Source organism: Oncorhynchus tshawytscha, linkage group LG01 (assembly GCF_018296145.1).
Source record: "Oncorhynchus tshawytscha isolate Ot180627B linkage group LG01, Otsh_v2.0, whole genome shotgun sequence".
In the NCBI taxonomy this organism is placed as follows: Eukaryota; Metazoa; Chordata; class Actinopteri; order Salmoniformes; family Salmonidae; genus Oncorhynchus; species Oncorhynchus tshawytscha.
In genome coordinates, this window is record NC_056429.1 from 37,568,050 (window position 1) to 37,585,750 (window position 17,701).

Consider the following 17,701-nt stretch of genomic DNA (forward strand, 5'->3'; position numbering starts at 1 on the left):
CTCATGCACGTCCCTGGAGGGTGCCGTGCGTCACCTGTCTCAGGATGGGTTGATTCACTGTTGTGGTCATCCTGTCTGGGTTGGCGCCTCTTGACCCCTCTTGAGATTTATGCGCAGTTTATGTGTCGGGGGCAAGGGTCGTCCCAACTAGAGCTCTGGAAATGAATGCGCTACGCTAAACGCTAATAGTATTAGTTAAAACGCAAACGTTCATTAAAATACACATGCTTGGTATTGAAATAAAGCTACACTCGTTGTGAATCCAGGCACCGAGTCAGATTTTTAAAATGCTTTTCGGCGAAAGCATGAGAAGCTATTATCTGATAGCATGTAACACCCCAAAAGACCCGTAGGGGATGTAAACAAAATAATTAGCATAGTCGGCGCTACACAAACCGCACAATAAAATATAAAACATTCATTACCTTTGACCATCTTCTTTCTTGGCACTCCTTGATGTCCCATAATCAATACTGGGTCTTTTTTTCGATTAAATCGGTCCATATATAGCCTAGATATCGATCTATGAAGACTGTGTGATAAACGGAAAAAAATAGCGTTTCATAACGTAACGTCATTTTTTAAAAGTTAAAAAGTCGACGATAAACTTTCACAAAACACTTCGAAATACCTTTCTAATGCAACTTTAGGTATTACTACACGTTAATAAGCTATAAAAATCATCAGGAGGCGATGTAAATTCGATAGCTGGTCGTGTGGAAAAAATGTCCGGAAAAACACAGAGACGATGCATCAAGTTGGTGGTCGGAGGGAATCGGTTCCCTTTGGTCGGATCTACCAAGAATCAAATCAGAATCAAATGAGAAGACTCTATACATCCTGTGGAAGCTGTAGGTACTGCAACCTCGGCCTCATTTAATACGGTTCACCTTTAACAATGGGTTGAAGTGGCGCATGGAAATTTTTCCATCTCCAGTGATCAGATTTTCCTGCGCTTTTCGATGAAACAGACGTTCTGTTATAGTCACAGCCGTGATTTAAACAGTTTTAGAAACGTCTGAGTGTTTTCTATCCACACATACTAATCATATGCATATACTATATTCCTGGCATGAGTAGCAGGACGCCAAAATGTTGCGCGATTTTTAACAGAATGTTCGAAAAAGTAGGGGGTAGGCTTAAGAGGTTTTAACTGACTTGCCTAGTTAAATAAAGATTAAATAAAGGTGTAAAATAATAACAATAATAATAAATTGGCCAAACCGGTGTCCAAAAATACCGATTTACGATTGTTATGAAAACTTGAAATCGGCCCTAATTAATCAGCCATTCCGATTAATCGGTCGACCTCTAGTGAAAATACTGCCCCCTAGCCCAAAGTGGTTTAAGAAAAACCATGGAATTAGTGTCCAATCTTTTGACTGGTACTGTGTATAAATGCCCAAACTGTGCATGAACTGTAGCCAACTCGGCCATCTGGCCACAGCCTGCACAGCCATCATCTGTAAGAGCTGTAAACACAACCTTCCCACTTTGGACTGCACCCTGTAACCGGTGCAGGAACGGCAGCCACTTCTTCAGAACCTGCCCCAGTTCCCACACAGGCAGGGTAAGAGCCAAAAAACCCAACCCCACTAACCCCCACCCCATCCACCAGACAACAACAATGAAGAAGCTAGAACCAGTCCCAGACCCAGAACTTTCCACATTCAACACCCACCCACCACCCAAAATGTCCCAGAAACAGCCCCCACCATCACCCAAGTCATCCCAGAAACCATGACCCTGACATTACCATCAGAACAGAAATACACACTCCAGATGGCTGTTCACGGTTGCCTCCCCACTAGGGAATTCATCCATAGACTGTCGCCTCCATCCAGCAATTGCCAGCCCAGACCCCACCCCTCCCCCAACACACAGATTGACTGACAGATTGACTGACAGACTAAGTCTTCTGATTATTTTTTTGCTTTTATTGTATTTATTCTTTGATTGGATGACCATTTGGTTATTGTTTGAATTGTTGATTCTTTAGAATGTTTTACCTGTAAGAATTTAGGAAAACAACGAATAAAATCACCTTCTAATATGCATTTTTATCATAACTGTAACAGGGACAGAGCCTTTCCCTGTGATTCTATTGTGATTCTACTGTAACTCAAATTAGACAAACAGATGTTCAATTTGAAGTCATTGCTAGCTAATCAGTATGATGTTATTTGAATGAGAACGATGGAAGCCCGCTCTGGTTAACATGGTCTCACCTGATTGGCTGGCATTGGCGCGGGTTGTCGTTTGGCTTATCCCATTGGTGTGGAGGGAGGCGGAGCGGGATAGGGGGAGGGCGGGATGTCGGGTGGGGACAGGTATGAAGGTGGGGTCCAGGTCAAGGATCAACCGGTTGAGCTGCTCGATGGACTCATCCATGTCTGTTACTAACGAGGCAAGCTCCTCCTGCCCACAGGGTTCCCCTGAGGGTAAGGGTGTGTGTGTGGTGTGTGAGGCATGTGTACTGTGTTGGACATGTGTGGTGTGTGTGGCATATGTGGTGTGTGTGGAATGTTTGTCACTGTCCATCTGCACAGGCGACCTCTCAACCCCCACCCCACCCTCCACTCGTCTCTGCACTGCCTCTCTTCTGCTGGTCCCCGTATTGGGCATGTCTGGAACTGACAGGGTGTCTGGACCAATCAGAGGAGGTGTATCCACAGGGCTGTCCCACCCCTGGTCTGTTTGCTCCTCCCCCTCTGGGGCGTCGACTGCCTGCTGCTGCTGCACCCATGATTGGGTGGTGTAGGTGGAGGGGGTGGAGTATCCACTTCCACTCTGGACCAATTGCTGGGCTTCAGGCAGGCTCTCAGAGGACAATGAGCCAATGCTAGCTAAGCTATGCCTGTCCAAGGCAGGGCTAGCCTCAGGGATAAACTCGTCATCATCCAGGATGTCTGTCTCCCTCTCGCTGGGCAAGGCCTCCTCGTTGATAGGCTGCCCTAAGCCTTCCTTGTCCCCGTCCATCTTCCCCTCTCCATTACTGGAGGCTGGGAGCTTTGTCATGTTTTCCAGAGCCTTCTCCAGGCCAACCCCAGATAGAAGCCTCCTTTGCTGGGTACGTTCGTCCTCACTGGGCCCTCTCCCGGGACTCACTGCAGTAATAACCCCTGTCCACTGGGAGGCAATAGAGAAGCCTGAATCACTACTGGCTGACAGGGCAAGGTCACTGGGGATAGGGCCGCTGGTTGCCTGGGGAAACATATCACCTCCTTTGTCACTACTCCTCTTCCTCACTCTGGCGTAGAGGCTGCCATTGGCAGGGCCAGGGCTATGAGGCAGAGCTGAGGAAGAGGCAGAGAAGATGTGTAAAACAGGCAGCGGTAACTCAGAGTACTTAGACACACAGACACAAGAAGTATGACACGCTTAACAACCTACAACCCTCAACCTCTTTTAATCATCCTTTGACACACAGAGGCCTGGTGCACTGGACACACACACACAGTGCCAAGTGTAGGTCCAAAAGGCTTCTTAACAGCTTCTACCCCCAGGTCTTGCATTGACCCCACCTTTTTTACGCTGCTCTTACTCGCTGTTTATTATCTAGGCATAGCCACTTTACCCCTACCTACATGTACATGTTACCTGAATTACCTGAATTAACCTCTGTCTATAGACTTGGTAGTTGTACCCCCTGTGTATAGCCTTGTTATTGTTATTACATTTCAATCTCAGTTGAACCTCCCCTCCCCTTTGCCCTCAGTACAGCCTCAATTCATCGGGGCATGGACCCTACAAGGTGTGGAAAAAGTTCCACAGTGATGATGGCCCATGTTGACTCCAAATGCTTCCCACAGTTGTGTCAAGTTGGCTTGATGTCCTTTGGGTGGTGGACCATTCTTGATACACATGGGAAACTGTTAAGCTTGAAAAACCCAGCAGTGGTGGAGTTCTTGACACAAATCGGTGTGCCTGGCACCTACTACCATACCCCGTTGAAAGGCACTTACATCATTTGTCTTGCCCCTTCACCCTCTGAATGGCACTCATACACAATCCATGTCTCAATTGTCTCAAGGCTTAAAAATCCTTCTTTAACCTGTCTCCTCCACATCAACTACACTGATTTGAAGTGGATTTAGCAAGTGACGTCAATAAGGGATTATAGCTTTCACCTGGATTCACCTAGTCAGTCTGTATCATGGAAAGAGTGTCCTTAATGTTTTGTGCAGTCAGTGTAGTTCCAGCAGAGAGGAAGAGGCTAAGCAAGAGGGTTCACTTGCCAAAATCTGTCAATTATTAGCCCAATGTTTTTCTATGGGAATAATATGCAGACCTAAGCTTGTCACCTGCCTTCCCATCTTTGGGACAGAGACTCCCGTTGTTAGGGCGGAGACATGAGCATCTCATCATTATATCAGATCTTTGGGTTCAGCCTCTTGCAAATAGGAAAGGAAAGTGCACAGTGCACTGTTAGGATGCCCTAATGTAAATTGAAATTTTAGCAAAATTATATAATTATTCCTGTCTAAATAAAATAATTTAAAATACTTCACCAGGGAGCATGACTTAGCCACAGAGGATCATTCGATTTTTTTATATATTGAGCTGGTGTCTATTCCACAAGTTATCACCAAATCTATGACGTTCAAATGCCTAATTGCTCTGTTCCATCTGACTCCTCACACCATTGTCTCATCAGCTCAGCCAGCTCAGTATAATTTATATACTAGATCTACACTCTAAAAAAACATTTAGACATTATCTCCCATTTCTTTTAGACTAGCATTTGGTTTTCCACAGCGAGATTTGTAATAACCTTGCTGTCTCTCCGAGATTTGAAACATTGTTTCAGTAGTGAAATCCGATCTCCAGCTGTCCTGTGGTAAAAAAAAAATGTGTTGAGAGTCGGGATTAGAGAGTCAGGCTGGCAGCTTTTCTCAGCCAGTCGAAATAATGAATCAGTATCATTTTTATGGATATATACTGAAAAATGTCAATAGAAAACACGAAATTGCAACTAGTTTGCTGTCATATCAGCTTCAGTTTGAAGTGACTGTGTTAGCTGTGTAGTTGGCTATCTCTTCTGAACAGTGACCTAGCGAGAGAGCAAATGTTATATGCCAGGCGAAATCGCACATCATTAGCTCATTGTTATGGATGTATGCCCAAAAAAATCACTAGAAAACATATTAAACAAAAGCAAATGCGGCAACTTTGCTGTTATTCTGGCTGCACAGTTTTAAGTGACTGTGTTAGCCAAAGGTGGCAAGCTAGAGCTTCTTAGGAATAGGACCCTTTTTTCTTCATTTCCTGTCTGAATGATGTGCCCAAAGTAAACTGTTTGTAGCTCAGACCCTGAAGCCAGGATATGCATATAATTGGTATCATTTGAAAGAAAACACTTTGAAGTTTGTAGAAATGTTAAAATAATGTAGGAATATAACACAATAGATATGGTTGGAGAAAATCGAAAGAAAAACCAACCGGACATTTTTTTATTTGAGAGGCCATCCTCTTAGAAATGCAAGAGAAATGTCATATTGAAAATGAGCTCCCTGGATGCAATTCCTATGGCTTCCACGGGGTGTCAGCAGTCTATGTTCAAGGCTTCAGGCTTTTAACTTAAAAAATAAGAAGAAGTCAGTTTCAGTAGAAGGACACAGTCTTGGAAATTTGTGTTTGCTCGCACCATGAAGACATTACTGCTAAAATAGGTTTCCTATTGAACATACTTCTTTCTGAAATAAATATTATAGTTTGATTGCATTTTAGGGTATCTGAGGAGTAAATAGAAACGTACTTTGACTTGTTGAAACAAAGTTTAGGGGTAGATATTTGGATCCCTTTCTCTGCAAGTTGAACGAATTGATTACTCAAATCGATGGCGCCAACTAAACAGACCATTTGGGATATAAAGATGGATTGTATTTAACAAAACTACACTACATGTTATAGCTGGGACTCTTTGGATGACAAATCAGAGGAAGATTTTCAAAAGGTAAGTGAATATTTAATCGTTAAATGTGAATGTATGAAACCTGTGCGGTGGAAAAATATTTTGATGTGGGGCGCCGTCCTCAAACAATTGCATGGCATGTTTTCGCTGTGATAGCTACTGTAAATCAGGCAGTGCAGTTATATTAACAGGAATGTAAGCTTTCAGACAATATAAGACACATATGTACCTAAATGTTTAAAATCCATAATATTTATGATTATTTATTTGAAATGCGCGCCCTTCAGTTTCACCGGAAGTTGTCCCGTTAGCGGGACACCGATCCATCCTTAAGACAAGCAAGCAAGGGATAAGAACATTCACAGCCATCATGGTAATGGAACATTTAGAATGAACGACTGTTCTTTTTGAATATCCATAGATTTAGAACAAAAAGACTTAACGACTGGGTCACAACTCCGGCAACCAAACCGATAGGACAAATGACCAGCCGGCCTGGGTAGCAACCCTAGATTTGTGTCAGGACTATATCTCGTGGAAGGATGAAATAGTATGAGTTTATTTTTATGAATTATGTATTTAATTAAAATATGTCAATAATTATTTGAATATGTTGGTAACCCGTTGTATAAAAGTGATAATTCCTTCAAAGCCAGTGTTTTGAGGATATATTGGCACAGTTTGCCGGCCCTCAACTTTGTCTCGGCCCTAACATCACCTATGCAATATATGCTCCAAACACCAACTTTTCGGGCATATTCACTTAATCACAAGTGTGTAGGCCTATACCTATTTGGGAAGCCTGCAATTTGGGTAGTGTGACTAGCAATACTGCCCTACCAAGCATAAAGGTAGTAACTGCTCATAGAGTGGAACTGGGAGAAATAGCTTTTATTTACCTTGGTTTCACAGTAACGTTATGCAGTTACTGCTAACATGACCCCCATTTTCTCCAAAACACAATATATATTTTAAAATGTTTTACATTTTATTTCACCTTTATTTAACCAGGTAGGCTAGTAGAGAACAAGTTATCATTTACAACTGTGACCTGGCCAAGAATAAAGCAAAGCAGTTTGACACATACAACAACACAGAGTTACACATGGAATACACAAACATACAGTCAATTATACAGTAAAGAAAATATATATACAGTTTGTGCAAATGAGGTAAGATAAGGGAGGTAAGGCAATAAATATGGCATGGTGGCAAAGTAATTACAATATACCAATTAGATCTGAGAGCTGCTCTGATAGCTGGTGCTTAAAGCTAGTGAGGGAGATATAAGTCTCCAGCTTCAGTGATTTTTGAAGTTCCTTCCAGTTGTTGGCAGCAGAGAACTGGAAGGAAAGGCGGCCAAAGGAGAAATTGGCTTTGGGGGTGACTAGTGAGATACACCTGCTGGAGAGCGTGCTATGGGTGGGTGCTGCTATTGTGACCAGTGACCTGAGATAACGCGGGGCTTTACCTAGCAGAGACTTGTAGATGACCTGGAGCCAGTGGGTTTGGCGATGAGCATGAAGCGAGTGCCAGCCAACGAGAGTGTACAGGTCGCAATGGTGGGTAGTATATGGGGCTTTGGTGAGAAAATGGATGGCACTGTGATAGACTGCATCCAATTTGCTGAGTAGAGTGTTGCAGGATATTTTGTAAATGACATTGCCAAAATCGAGGATCAGTAGGATGCTCAGTTTTACGAGGGTATGTTTGGCAGCATGAGTGAAGGATGCTTTGTTGTGAAATAGGAGGCCGATTCTAGATTTAATTTTGGATTGGAGATGCTTAATGTGAGTCTGGAAGGAGAGTTTACAGTCTAACCAGGTACCTAGGTATTTGTAGTTGTCCACATAAGTCAGAACCATCCAGAGTGTTGATGCTTGGTGGGCGGGCAGGTGCGGGCAGCAATCGGTTGAAGAGCATGCATTTAGTTTTACTTGCATTGAAGAGCAGTTGGAGGCCACGGAAGGAGAGTTGTATGGCATTGAAGCTCGTCTGGAGGTTAGTTAACACAGTTTCCAAAGAAGGGCCAGAGGTATACAGAATGGTGTCATCTGCTTAGAGGTGCATCAGAGAATCACCAGCAGCAAGAGCGACATCATTGATGTATACAGAGAAGAGAGTCGACCCGGGAATTTAACCCTGTGGCACCTCCATAGAGACTGCCAGAGGTCCAGACAACAGGCCCTCCGATTTGACACACTGAACTCTATCAGAGCAGTAGTTGTCATTTGAGAAACCAAGGCTGTTTAGTCTGCCGATAAGAATGTGGTGATTGACAGAGTCAAAAGCCTTGGCCAGGTTGATGAATAAGACTGCACAATAATATCTCTTATCGATGGCGGTTATGATATCATTTAGGACCTTGGGCATGGCTGAGGTGCACGCATGACCAGCTCTGAAACCAGATTGTATAGTGGAGAAGGTACGGTGGGATTCGAAATGGTCGGTAATCTGTTTGTTAACTTGGCTATCGAAGACCTCAGAAAGGCAGGGTAGCATAGATATAGGTCTGTAGCAGTTTGAGTCTAGAGTGTCTCCCCCTTTGAAGAAGGGGATGATCATGGCAGCTTTCCAATCTTTGGGAATCTCAGACGATATGAAAGAGATGTTGAACAGGCTAGTAATAGGGGTTGCAACAATTTCGGCAGATAATTTTAGAAAGAGAGGGTCCAGATCGGATAGCCCGGTTGATTTGTAGGGGTCCAGATTTTGCAGCTCTTTCAGAACATCAGCTATCTGGATTTGGGTGGAGGAGAAATGGGGGAGGCTTGGGCGAGTTGATGTGGAGAGTGCCGGGCAGTTGACCGGGGCAGGGGTAGGGATAGCCAGGTGGAAAGCATGGCCAGCTGTGGAAAAATGCTTATTGAAATACTCAATTATAGTGGACTTATCGGTGGTGACAGTGTTTCCTAGCCTCAGTGCAGTGGGCAGCTGGGAGGAGGTGCTCTTATTCTCCATGAACTTTGCAGTTTCCCAGAACTTTTTTGAGTTTGTGCTACAGGATGCAAATTTCTGTTTGAAAAAGCTAGCCTTAGCTTTCCTAACTGCCTGTGTATATTGGTTCCTAACTTCCCTGAAAAGTTGCATATCACGGGGGCTATTCGATGCTAACTCTAGTTTCTTTTTTTGTGAAGAAGAAGGATGGAGGTCTGCGGTAAGGTGAGGTGCAGTTACCCCGTTACCAATTATCTCCACGGTAATTGAGTCAATGCACGGGGTACTCTTCTTCACTAAACTGGATCTCAGGTGTGCGTACAATCTGGTGCGCATTTGAGAGGGAGACGAGTGGAAGACGGCATTTAGTACCACCTCAGGGCATTATGAGTACCTCGTCATGCCGTTTTTGTTGATGAATGCTCCATCAGTCTTCCAATCCTTCGTAGACGAGATTTTCAGAGACCATGCACGGTCAGGGTGTAGTGGTGTATATCGATGACATTCTGATATACTCCACTACACGCCCCGAGCATGTGTCCTTGGTGCACAAGGCACTTGGACGACTGTTGGAGCATGACCTGTACGTCAAGGCTGAGAAATGCCTGTTCTTTCAACAGTCCGCCTCCTTCCTAGGGTATCACATTTCCACATCAGGGGTGGAGATGGAGAGTGACCGCTTTTCAGCCGTGTATAATTGGCCGACTCCCACCACGGTAAAGGTGGTGCAGCGATTTTTAGAGTTTGCCAATTACTACCGGAGATTTATCCAGCGTTTTGGCCAGGTGGCTGCTCCCATTACCTCACTGCTGAAGGGGGGTCCTGTACGTCTGCAGTGGTCGGTTGAGGCGGACAGGGCTTTTGGGCAGCTGAGAGCTCTGTTTACCTCGGCTCCGGTGGTGGCCCATCCGGATTCCTCTTTGGCATTCATAGTGGAGGTGGACACGTCAGAGGCTGGGATTGGATCCGTGCTCTCTCAGCGCTCGGGCACGCCACCGAAGTTCCGCCCCTGTGCTTTCTTCTCGAAGAAGCTCAGCCCGGCGGAGTGGAACTATGATGTGGGGGACCGGGAGCTGTTGCCTGTGGTTAAGGCTTTGAAGGCATGGAGACATTGGCTTGAGGGGGCTAAACACCCTTTCCTCATCTGGACTGACCACCTCAACCTGGAGTACATCCGGGCAGCTAGGAGACTGAATCCTCGTCAGGCAAGGTGGGCCATGTTCTTTACCCGTTTTGTGTTTACCCAGTCCTACAGACCAGGTTCCTAGAATGTTAAGGCAGATGCACTGTTCCAACTGTATGATACAGAGGTGCAGCCCATGGATCAGACTCCCATTCTCCCGGCCTCCTGCTTGGTAGCGCCGGTCGTCTGGGAGCTGGACACGGACATTGAGCGGGCATTGGTTACTGAACCCGCTCCACTCCAGTGTCCCGTCAGACAACAACAAAGTCAAGGTATTGGAGTGGCCATCACAAAGCCCTGACCTCAATCCTATACAGAATTTGTGGGCAGAACTGAAAAAAACGTGTCGAGTAAGGAGGCCTGCAATCCTGACTCATTTACAACAGCTCTGTCAGGAGGAATGGGCCAAAATTCACCCAACTTATTGTGGGAAGCTTGTGGATGGCTTCCCAAAACGTTTGACCCAAGTTAAAATTTTTAAGGCAATGCTACCAAAACCTATTTGAGTGTTTGTTAACTTCTGACCCACTGGGAATGTGTTGAAGAAATAACAGCTGAAATAAATAATTCTCTCTTCTATTATTCTGACGTTTCACATTCTTAAAATAAAGTGGTGATCCTAACTGACCTAAAACAGGACATTTTTACTAGGATTAAATGTCAGGAATTGGGAAAAAACTGAGTTTAAATGTATTTGACTAAGGTGTATGTAAACTTCTGACTTCAACTGTATGAAAGTGCCCATCTGTCTGATTTTTTAACCATGTACACAACAAATAAGCTGAGCTTCTCAGTTATTTTTTGTTTACCTCACACAAGTCAACAAAGTCTGTTTTTTAACATTCGTTGCGAATAATAGTTCCTCAGTACTTTAAAAAATCTATCCAACACTCCCAGCCTCGATAATCACTAACGCTTTGGTGTGGAAGAGCCAAATATCATGATCTGATGATCCCATATATCGAGTAGAAACATCACTAGAGCAGGAAACTCTGAGGGCTACAGCTTCAGGCTGGACCCAGTGATGATGTGATACAATGTTGCACTTCACTAGCAATAGATCAAGTCAAGACCAATAGAAAGGGAGGCAGAGTAGAGAAAACCGGAATGTTTTCTACTGTTATATTTGTTGGCTTTAGACCTATGTATTTTACTTAGTTGACAATGGAAGTTATAGGCTTACTTCTGAATTGTCCTAAAGGCTATCTTAGAGTTCTATACAGTTTACCAATGTGTCCATATGGCAGAGGCTGGTCCTCTTGCCATAGTTGAATTTTAACTTTAAGATTTTTCTAATTTTACTTCAGATTTTTATGATTAACCATCTGACAATGATTTATTATTGAAAGGAAACTGTTCCATGACAATTTGCATGTAAAAATAATCATAACTGGCACGCAGATTGGTATAAATGGGAGGATAAATCATAAGCTTCCCCAAACTTGAAACTCACAAGCTTCCTACGTTTTTTACTATTACACCTGGTAAGAAATTGAAGGTCCCATGAAAAAAATGTGCCCACCTATGGAAATCAAAGGGCCCTCCAACTGATTTGTTCTGGCGCCGGCCCTGCTGTGACAGGACACAGATGGCAAGCTCTCTCCCTCACACACTTGCACACCACACACAAAGTGACCTCTAATATCAGAGTAAACCAGGAAAGACAAAAAGGATTGTAGAATGAACTAGAGAGTGGTTCCAGCTGACTATCCACTCTGTTCAACAAAAGTCCAATAATTGCACCAGATGTTGATACTAGATAACACACAAATTCCTCTATCTGATGGAAGCTGTTTAGACAGACATTTTCATCTTGAAGAGCAATAATAACATACTCTTACTGTAACAACGCATGCATAACATGCACAGTATATAGCTACCATAACCATAAGGTTTGTGCCACACAATTGCACTAGATGTTGATATTAGGTATGACGTTCCATAAAAATATCTTAGCTAATGATCTAGAACATCTGGGTTCTCCTTCCATCCAGACTTTTCATAAATGAAACAGTGTGTGCATCCCAAATGACACCCTATTCCGTATATAAAGCCTTACTTTTGACCAGAGCCATATGGGGCACTATATTTCGTACTATATTGGGAATATGGTGCCCTTTAGTATTCACATCTTGTCTCATTCATAAAACAGTCTCAGCAGCCAGACTGCTGAACTCACAGAGCAATAAAATAAACATATTCTAGATTCATGTAGTTACCAGGATGAAACACTAACCTGAAACATTGTGTGGGTGCCCTTATAGAAAAACCACATAATTTCACATGTGGAAAATCACATGATTTCACATGAAATTTCACATGTGAATTAATGGGAAAACATGTGGTTTGGAACACTTCACTTAACATTTCACATGTGGAAACATGGTTCTGGAGCACTGCACATGTGAAAACAAAAATGTGTCGTTATGATACACACAGTGCTTTTAACAAACAATGTTTTCAACTTACATATTTGACACACTTTCACATACATGACTACATTGTGTATGTTTCTTTTTTCAGTAATTATTATTCAACATGTTGTCACTGGGGATTTATACTCACAACCTCTTGGTTCATGGCATTCTGATCGTTCTTCTACGTCCCCACGCCTGTGTTCATAACTGATTTCACCTGTACTCTTTCTTACACTTTGGAGTGCAATGTTAATCTCAGCTTTGTTAAAAGTCAACTCGTGAAAAACGATTATATTTATCATAGTGATTCAGGAGTAACGTTGAACTATACAGAAAACCCTCAAATCGCTAAAATAAGTCAATGAAATCAATAATGAGAGAATAGTCACAATAACTGATAACTCAAAAAGCAATGAAGATGGCAGTCTTTTGCTAAGTGCAGAGATGTATTATAGGTAATGAAATGAATGTGTATGGGAATGCTACAGGCTTTGTGGCACAGCATAAAAAATTGTGCGCCCCAAAAGTGATGAGTTCAAATCCCATACTTAGGCTGAACAGCGTACCCCAGACTTTAAAACTACCATTTCATCACAGTCATTTATTACAAGGGTTTGGGATGGTTTAAAACCATATTGGACCATCATGTGATGTCCTGATGATTGGTAAAAACAAATGTCTTGAGAAACTTTTACAAACATCCTACAACACAAGAATTTTCTGCACTGCTAAATGTTGCCCAGTTTTGTGTCCCTGAGCACTGCTGCTTTTTCGTTCGTGTAATTGCACAGTCATTGACTTGATTCTGGGCAACGTTTAGCAATGCAGAAATGTATTCTTGCCAATAAACCCGTAGCCGATCTCTGTCATGGACACAAACCTGGTGGTGTAGGAGGAAATTCAGATTGCTGGCATCACCCTTACGGAAAAAAACAACACATTATTGCTCTCGGGATTTGAACTTGCAACCTTGTGGTCTGGAGTGCATTAAAGGTTGACTTTGGGCAACAATAATATATCTAAACTGTATGCCTGATCAATGCACCATCATACCAGCAGAAACATTGCACCATCATGCAATCAGTGAAATCAGTGAAATCAGTGAAATTAAAAATACACCTTATGGAACAGCGGGGACTGTGATGAGACACACACACACACAAGTAAAGACACACACATGATAACATATGCACTATACAAACACATACACATGAATGTTGTGTTGTAGATGTGTGGGAGTAGAGTAGTAGCCTGAGTGTATTTGGGATTTGGGATTTTATTAGGATCCCCATAAGCTGTTGCAAAAGCAGCAGCTACTCTTCCTGGGGTCCTCACAAAACATGAAACATAATACAGAATGACATAATGCAGAACATCATTAGACAAGAACAGCTCAAGGACAGAGCTACATACATGTTTAAAAAGGCACACGTCGCCTACATACCAATGCATACACACAAACTATCTAGGTCAAATAAGGAAGGGCACACAATGTGTTGTGAAATCTGTTGTATATAACTGTCTTAGTTTTGCTGGACCCCAGGAAGAGTAGCTGCTGCCTTGGCAGGTTTGATGAATTAGCATGGCAGGATAGTAGACTGAGGTTAAGTTTAGGAAAAGGATTAGGGTTAGGCTTAGCTACAATGCAGACGCGAATGAACCTGCCACGGACCAATGGCAAGCATCAATGGATGTAACTTCATATCAAGAAACGCCTCTAACAGAAAACACCTCTAATTGTGGTCTGCACTTACACCATTCTCAATAAGTATGAACCTGGTGGCACTGCAGAAACACCGATGCACTCAAGAGGTTGCAAGTTCAAATCCTCGAAGCAGTCATGTATACTCTATGTCAAGTACCCTTGAGCACTGCTGGTTTTATGTTGATGTAACGTTAGTGGTGATAATTGACCATTATTGACTTGAATCTCGGCAGCTTTCAGCAAAGTGCAGGAATGTATTCTGGTGGTGTAGCAGATCATGTTATCACGTGTTGACATTTTGAATCCCAATCCCAATGTCACATTTATTTCACATGAGATCATGTTTTCACATGTGCTCACATGTTGTCGCATGCTGTCACATGAACCTCACATAAAATCACGTGGTCACATGAGATCATGCAAGATCACACACTTCATGTGTTTTTTCCGTAATGGTGGTTTTGAACCCAGTATGATATCCAGATGGACAAAAATCCATCCTAACAAAGCTACATACATACGCACAAATGCGCACAAATACGAACAAATGCAAAAACGCACACATACATGCACGCACACAAACACGCACGCATACACACGAAATGGTAAATACCCAGTGTAGCCTCCTCAGTCCAGCGAGACTATGAAACTCAAAACCAGACTGGCATAGTAAAGCCTCTCTCAACCTCAAGTCACACACACACACACACACACACACACACACACACACACACACACCCCTCTACTCCACTCCCTCCCACAGAGCATACACACAAACACACACCAGCACGCAAACATCCCTTCCCACTCATCAATGTAGCACACATATTGAACAAGCTGCAACACAGACAAAAACAATACCCTTGTAACTTACACCAACTCCTCTCCCACCAAAAACACTCACAACCATCACTAACACCACATGCATTCACTAATACAAATAGTACTACAACAACATACAGAAACAACGTCATCCCTATAGCAACTGTAACACAGCTTACATCATCACTACATCTGGAAACAACATGCAACGCCTCATTCCACAAGTCGGAGAGAACCCAGATGACAAACACATGAGTGAAACAAGAAAGATAAATAAAATAATAAATGAAAAGTAGAGGGTAAGAAGAGAAGAGTAAGAGAGGAGAAAGAGAAGGAAAAGAGTGGTAACCGTTCAGACCAGGTTTTGCGTAGAGCTCCTCTCCTCTCCTGTCGTCTCTCTTTCTCTCAGGCAGCTAAAGGATGACTAGCAGAGAGTAACATTCTTTCTCTCTTACTCTATAGGTGCTAACTGCCCCCCTGGGTCCCCCCACGCCCTCTCTCTCTGTCTCTGCTCTCTCACTCTCCTTCTCAATTCAATTTCAATTTAAAGGGCTTTATTGGCCTGGGAAACATATGTTTACATTACCAAAACAAGTGAAATAGATAAGTAGATAATAAAGAAAAGTGAAATAAACAATAAAAAAATGAACAGTTAACATTACACTCACAAAAGTTCCAAAAGAATAAAGGCATTTCAAAGTCATATCATTTCTACATACAGTGTTGTAATGATGTTCAAATAGTTAAAGTACAAAAGGGAAAACAAATTAATATAAATATAGGTTGTATTTACAATGGTGTTTGTTCTTCACTGGTTGCCATTTTCTTCTGGCAACAGGTCACAAATCTTGTTGCTGTGATTGCAAACTGGTATTTCACCCAATAGTTATGGGAGTTTATCAAAATTGGATTTGTTTTCTAATTCTTTGTGGGTCTGTGTAATCTGAGGGAAATATGTGTCTCTGTTATGACCATACATTTGGCAGGAGGTTAGGAAGTGCAGCTAATTTTTTTTTAGGGCAGTGTGCACATAGCCTGTCTTCTTTTGAGAGACAGATCTGCCGTCGGCAGCCCTTCTCAATAACAAGGCTATGCTCACTGAGTCTGTACATAGTCAAAGATGTCCTTGATTTTGGGTCAGTCACAGTGGTCGGGTATTCTGCCACTGTATACTCTCTGTTAAGGGCAATCGGCCTAATTCTGCTCTGCATGCATTATTTGGTGTTTTACAATGTACACAGATGATATTTCTGGAGAATTGTGCATGCAGAGTCTCAATTTGGTGTTTGTCCCATTTTGTGAATTCTTGGTTGGTGAGTAGACCTCAGACCTCACAACCATAAAGGGCAATGGGTTCTGTAACGGATTCAAGTATTTTTAGCCAGATCCTAATTGGTATGTCGAATTTTGTGTTCCTTTTGATGGCATAGAATCTTCAAAAGACCTGAGACTGGGACGGAGATTTGTCTTCCAACAAGACAATGATCCAAAACATAAAGCAAAATCTACAATGGAATGGTTCAAAAATAAACATATCCAGGTGTTAGAATGGCCAAGTCAAAGTCCAGACCTGAAATCAAACATGGACTTTGACTTGGATATTTCCATTCTAACACCTGGATATGTTTATTTTTGAACCATTCCATTGTAGAAGTTCTTTCCACAGTTTTGGATCATTGTCTTGTTGGAAGACAAATCTCCGTCCCAGTCTCAGGTCTTTTGCAGACTCCATCTGTGGAAAGAACTGAAAACTGCTGTTTCAATTTTGGTTTCACAAATGCTTCTCCATCCATCCTCACTGAGCTCGAGCTGTTTTGCAAGGAGGAATGGGAAAAATTTCAGTCTCTCGATGTGCAAAACTGATAGAGACATACCCCCATTTCAATATTATCGACTTACAGCTGTAATCGCAGCAAACTTCTTCACAACGTATCTCGTGCTACAAAGTATTAACATTTAAGGGGGATGAATAATTTTGCACGCCCAATTTTTCAGTTTTTGATTTGTTAAAAAAGTTTGAAATATCCAATAAATGTCGTTCCACTTCATGATTGTGTCCCACTTGTTGTTGATTCTTCACAAAAAAATACAGTTTTATATCTTTATGTTTGAAGCCTGAAATGTGGCAAAAGGTCGCAAAGTTCAAGGGGGCCGAATACTTTCGCAAGGCACTGTATATGATATATATGTTGAAGAGGGTGGGGCTTAAGCTGCATCCCTGTCTCACCCCCCGGCCCTGTGTAAAGAAATGTATGTGTTTTTAGCCCATTTTAAACACACACTTGTTGTTTGTGTACATGGATTTTATAATGTCCTATGTTTTTACCCCATCGCCACTTTCCATCACTTTGTATAGCAGTCCCTCATGCCAAATTAAGTCGAAAGCTTTTTTGAAATCAACAAAGCATGAGAAGACTTTGCCTTTGTTTTGCTTTGTTTGTTTGTCAATGAGGGGGTGCAGAGTGAATACGTAGTCGGTCATACAGTAATTTGGTAAAAAGCCAATTTGACATTTGCTCAGTACATTGTTTTCACTGAGGAGTCTGCTGTTAATAATAATGCAGAGGATTTCCCTGAGGTTTCTCCACCTTTGTGGATTGGGGTGATCAGTCCTTGGTTCTAAATATTGGGGGATATGCCAGAGCTGAGGATGATATTAAAGAGTTTAAGTATAGCCAGTTGGAATTTGTGGTCTGTGTATTTTATCATTTAATTTAGGATTC

At 42.5% G+C, this 17,701-nt stretch overlaps 1 protein-coding gene across 1 annotated transcript in view; it reads right to left on the reverse strand.

Moving 5' to 3' along the window:
• The window catches only part of LOC112250253 (tensin-3), a 60,621-nt gene extending 45,242 nt beyond the window's left edge, over positions 1 to 15,379 (reverse strand). The window contains exons 1-2 of the mRNA XM_024420236.2: positions 15,337 to 15,379; positions 2,229 to 3,296 (exon numbers count right to left, since the gene is read on the reverse strand). Of these exons, the coding sequence (XP_024276004.2) occupies positions 2,229 to 3,216 (988 nt within the window). The 5' untranslated portion in view covers positions 3,217 to 3,296; positions 15,337 to 15,379. The remainder of the gene's footprint in view (positions 1 to 2,228; positions 3,297 to 15,336) is intronic.
• Positions 15,380 to 17,701: the final 2,322 nt, after the last annotated feature.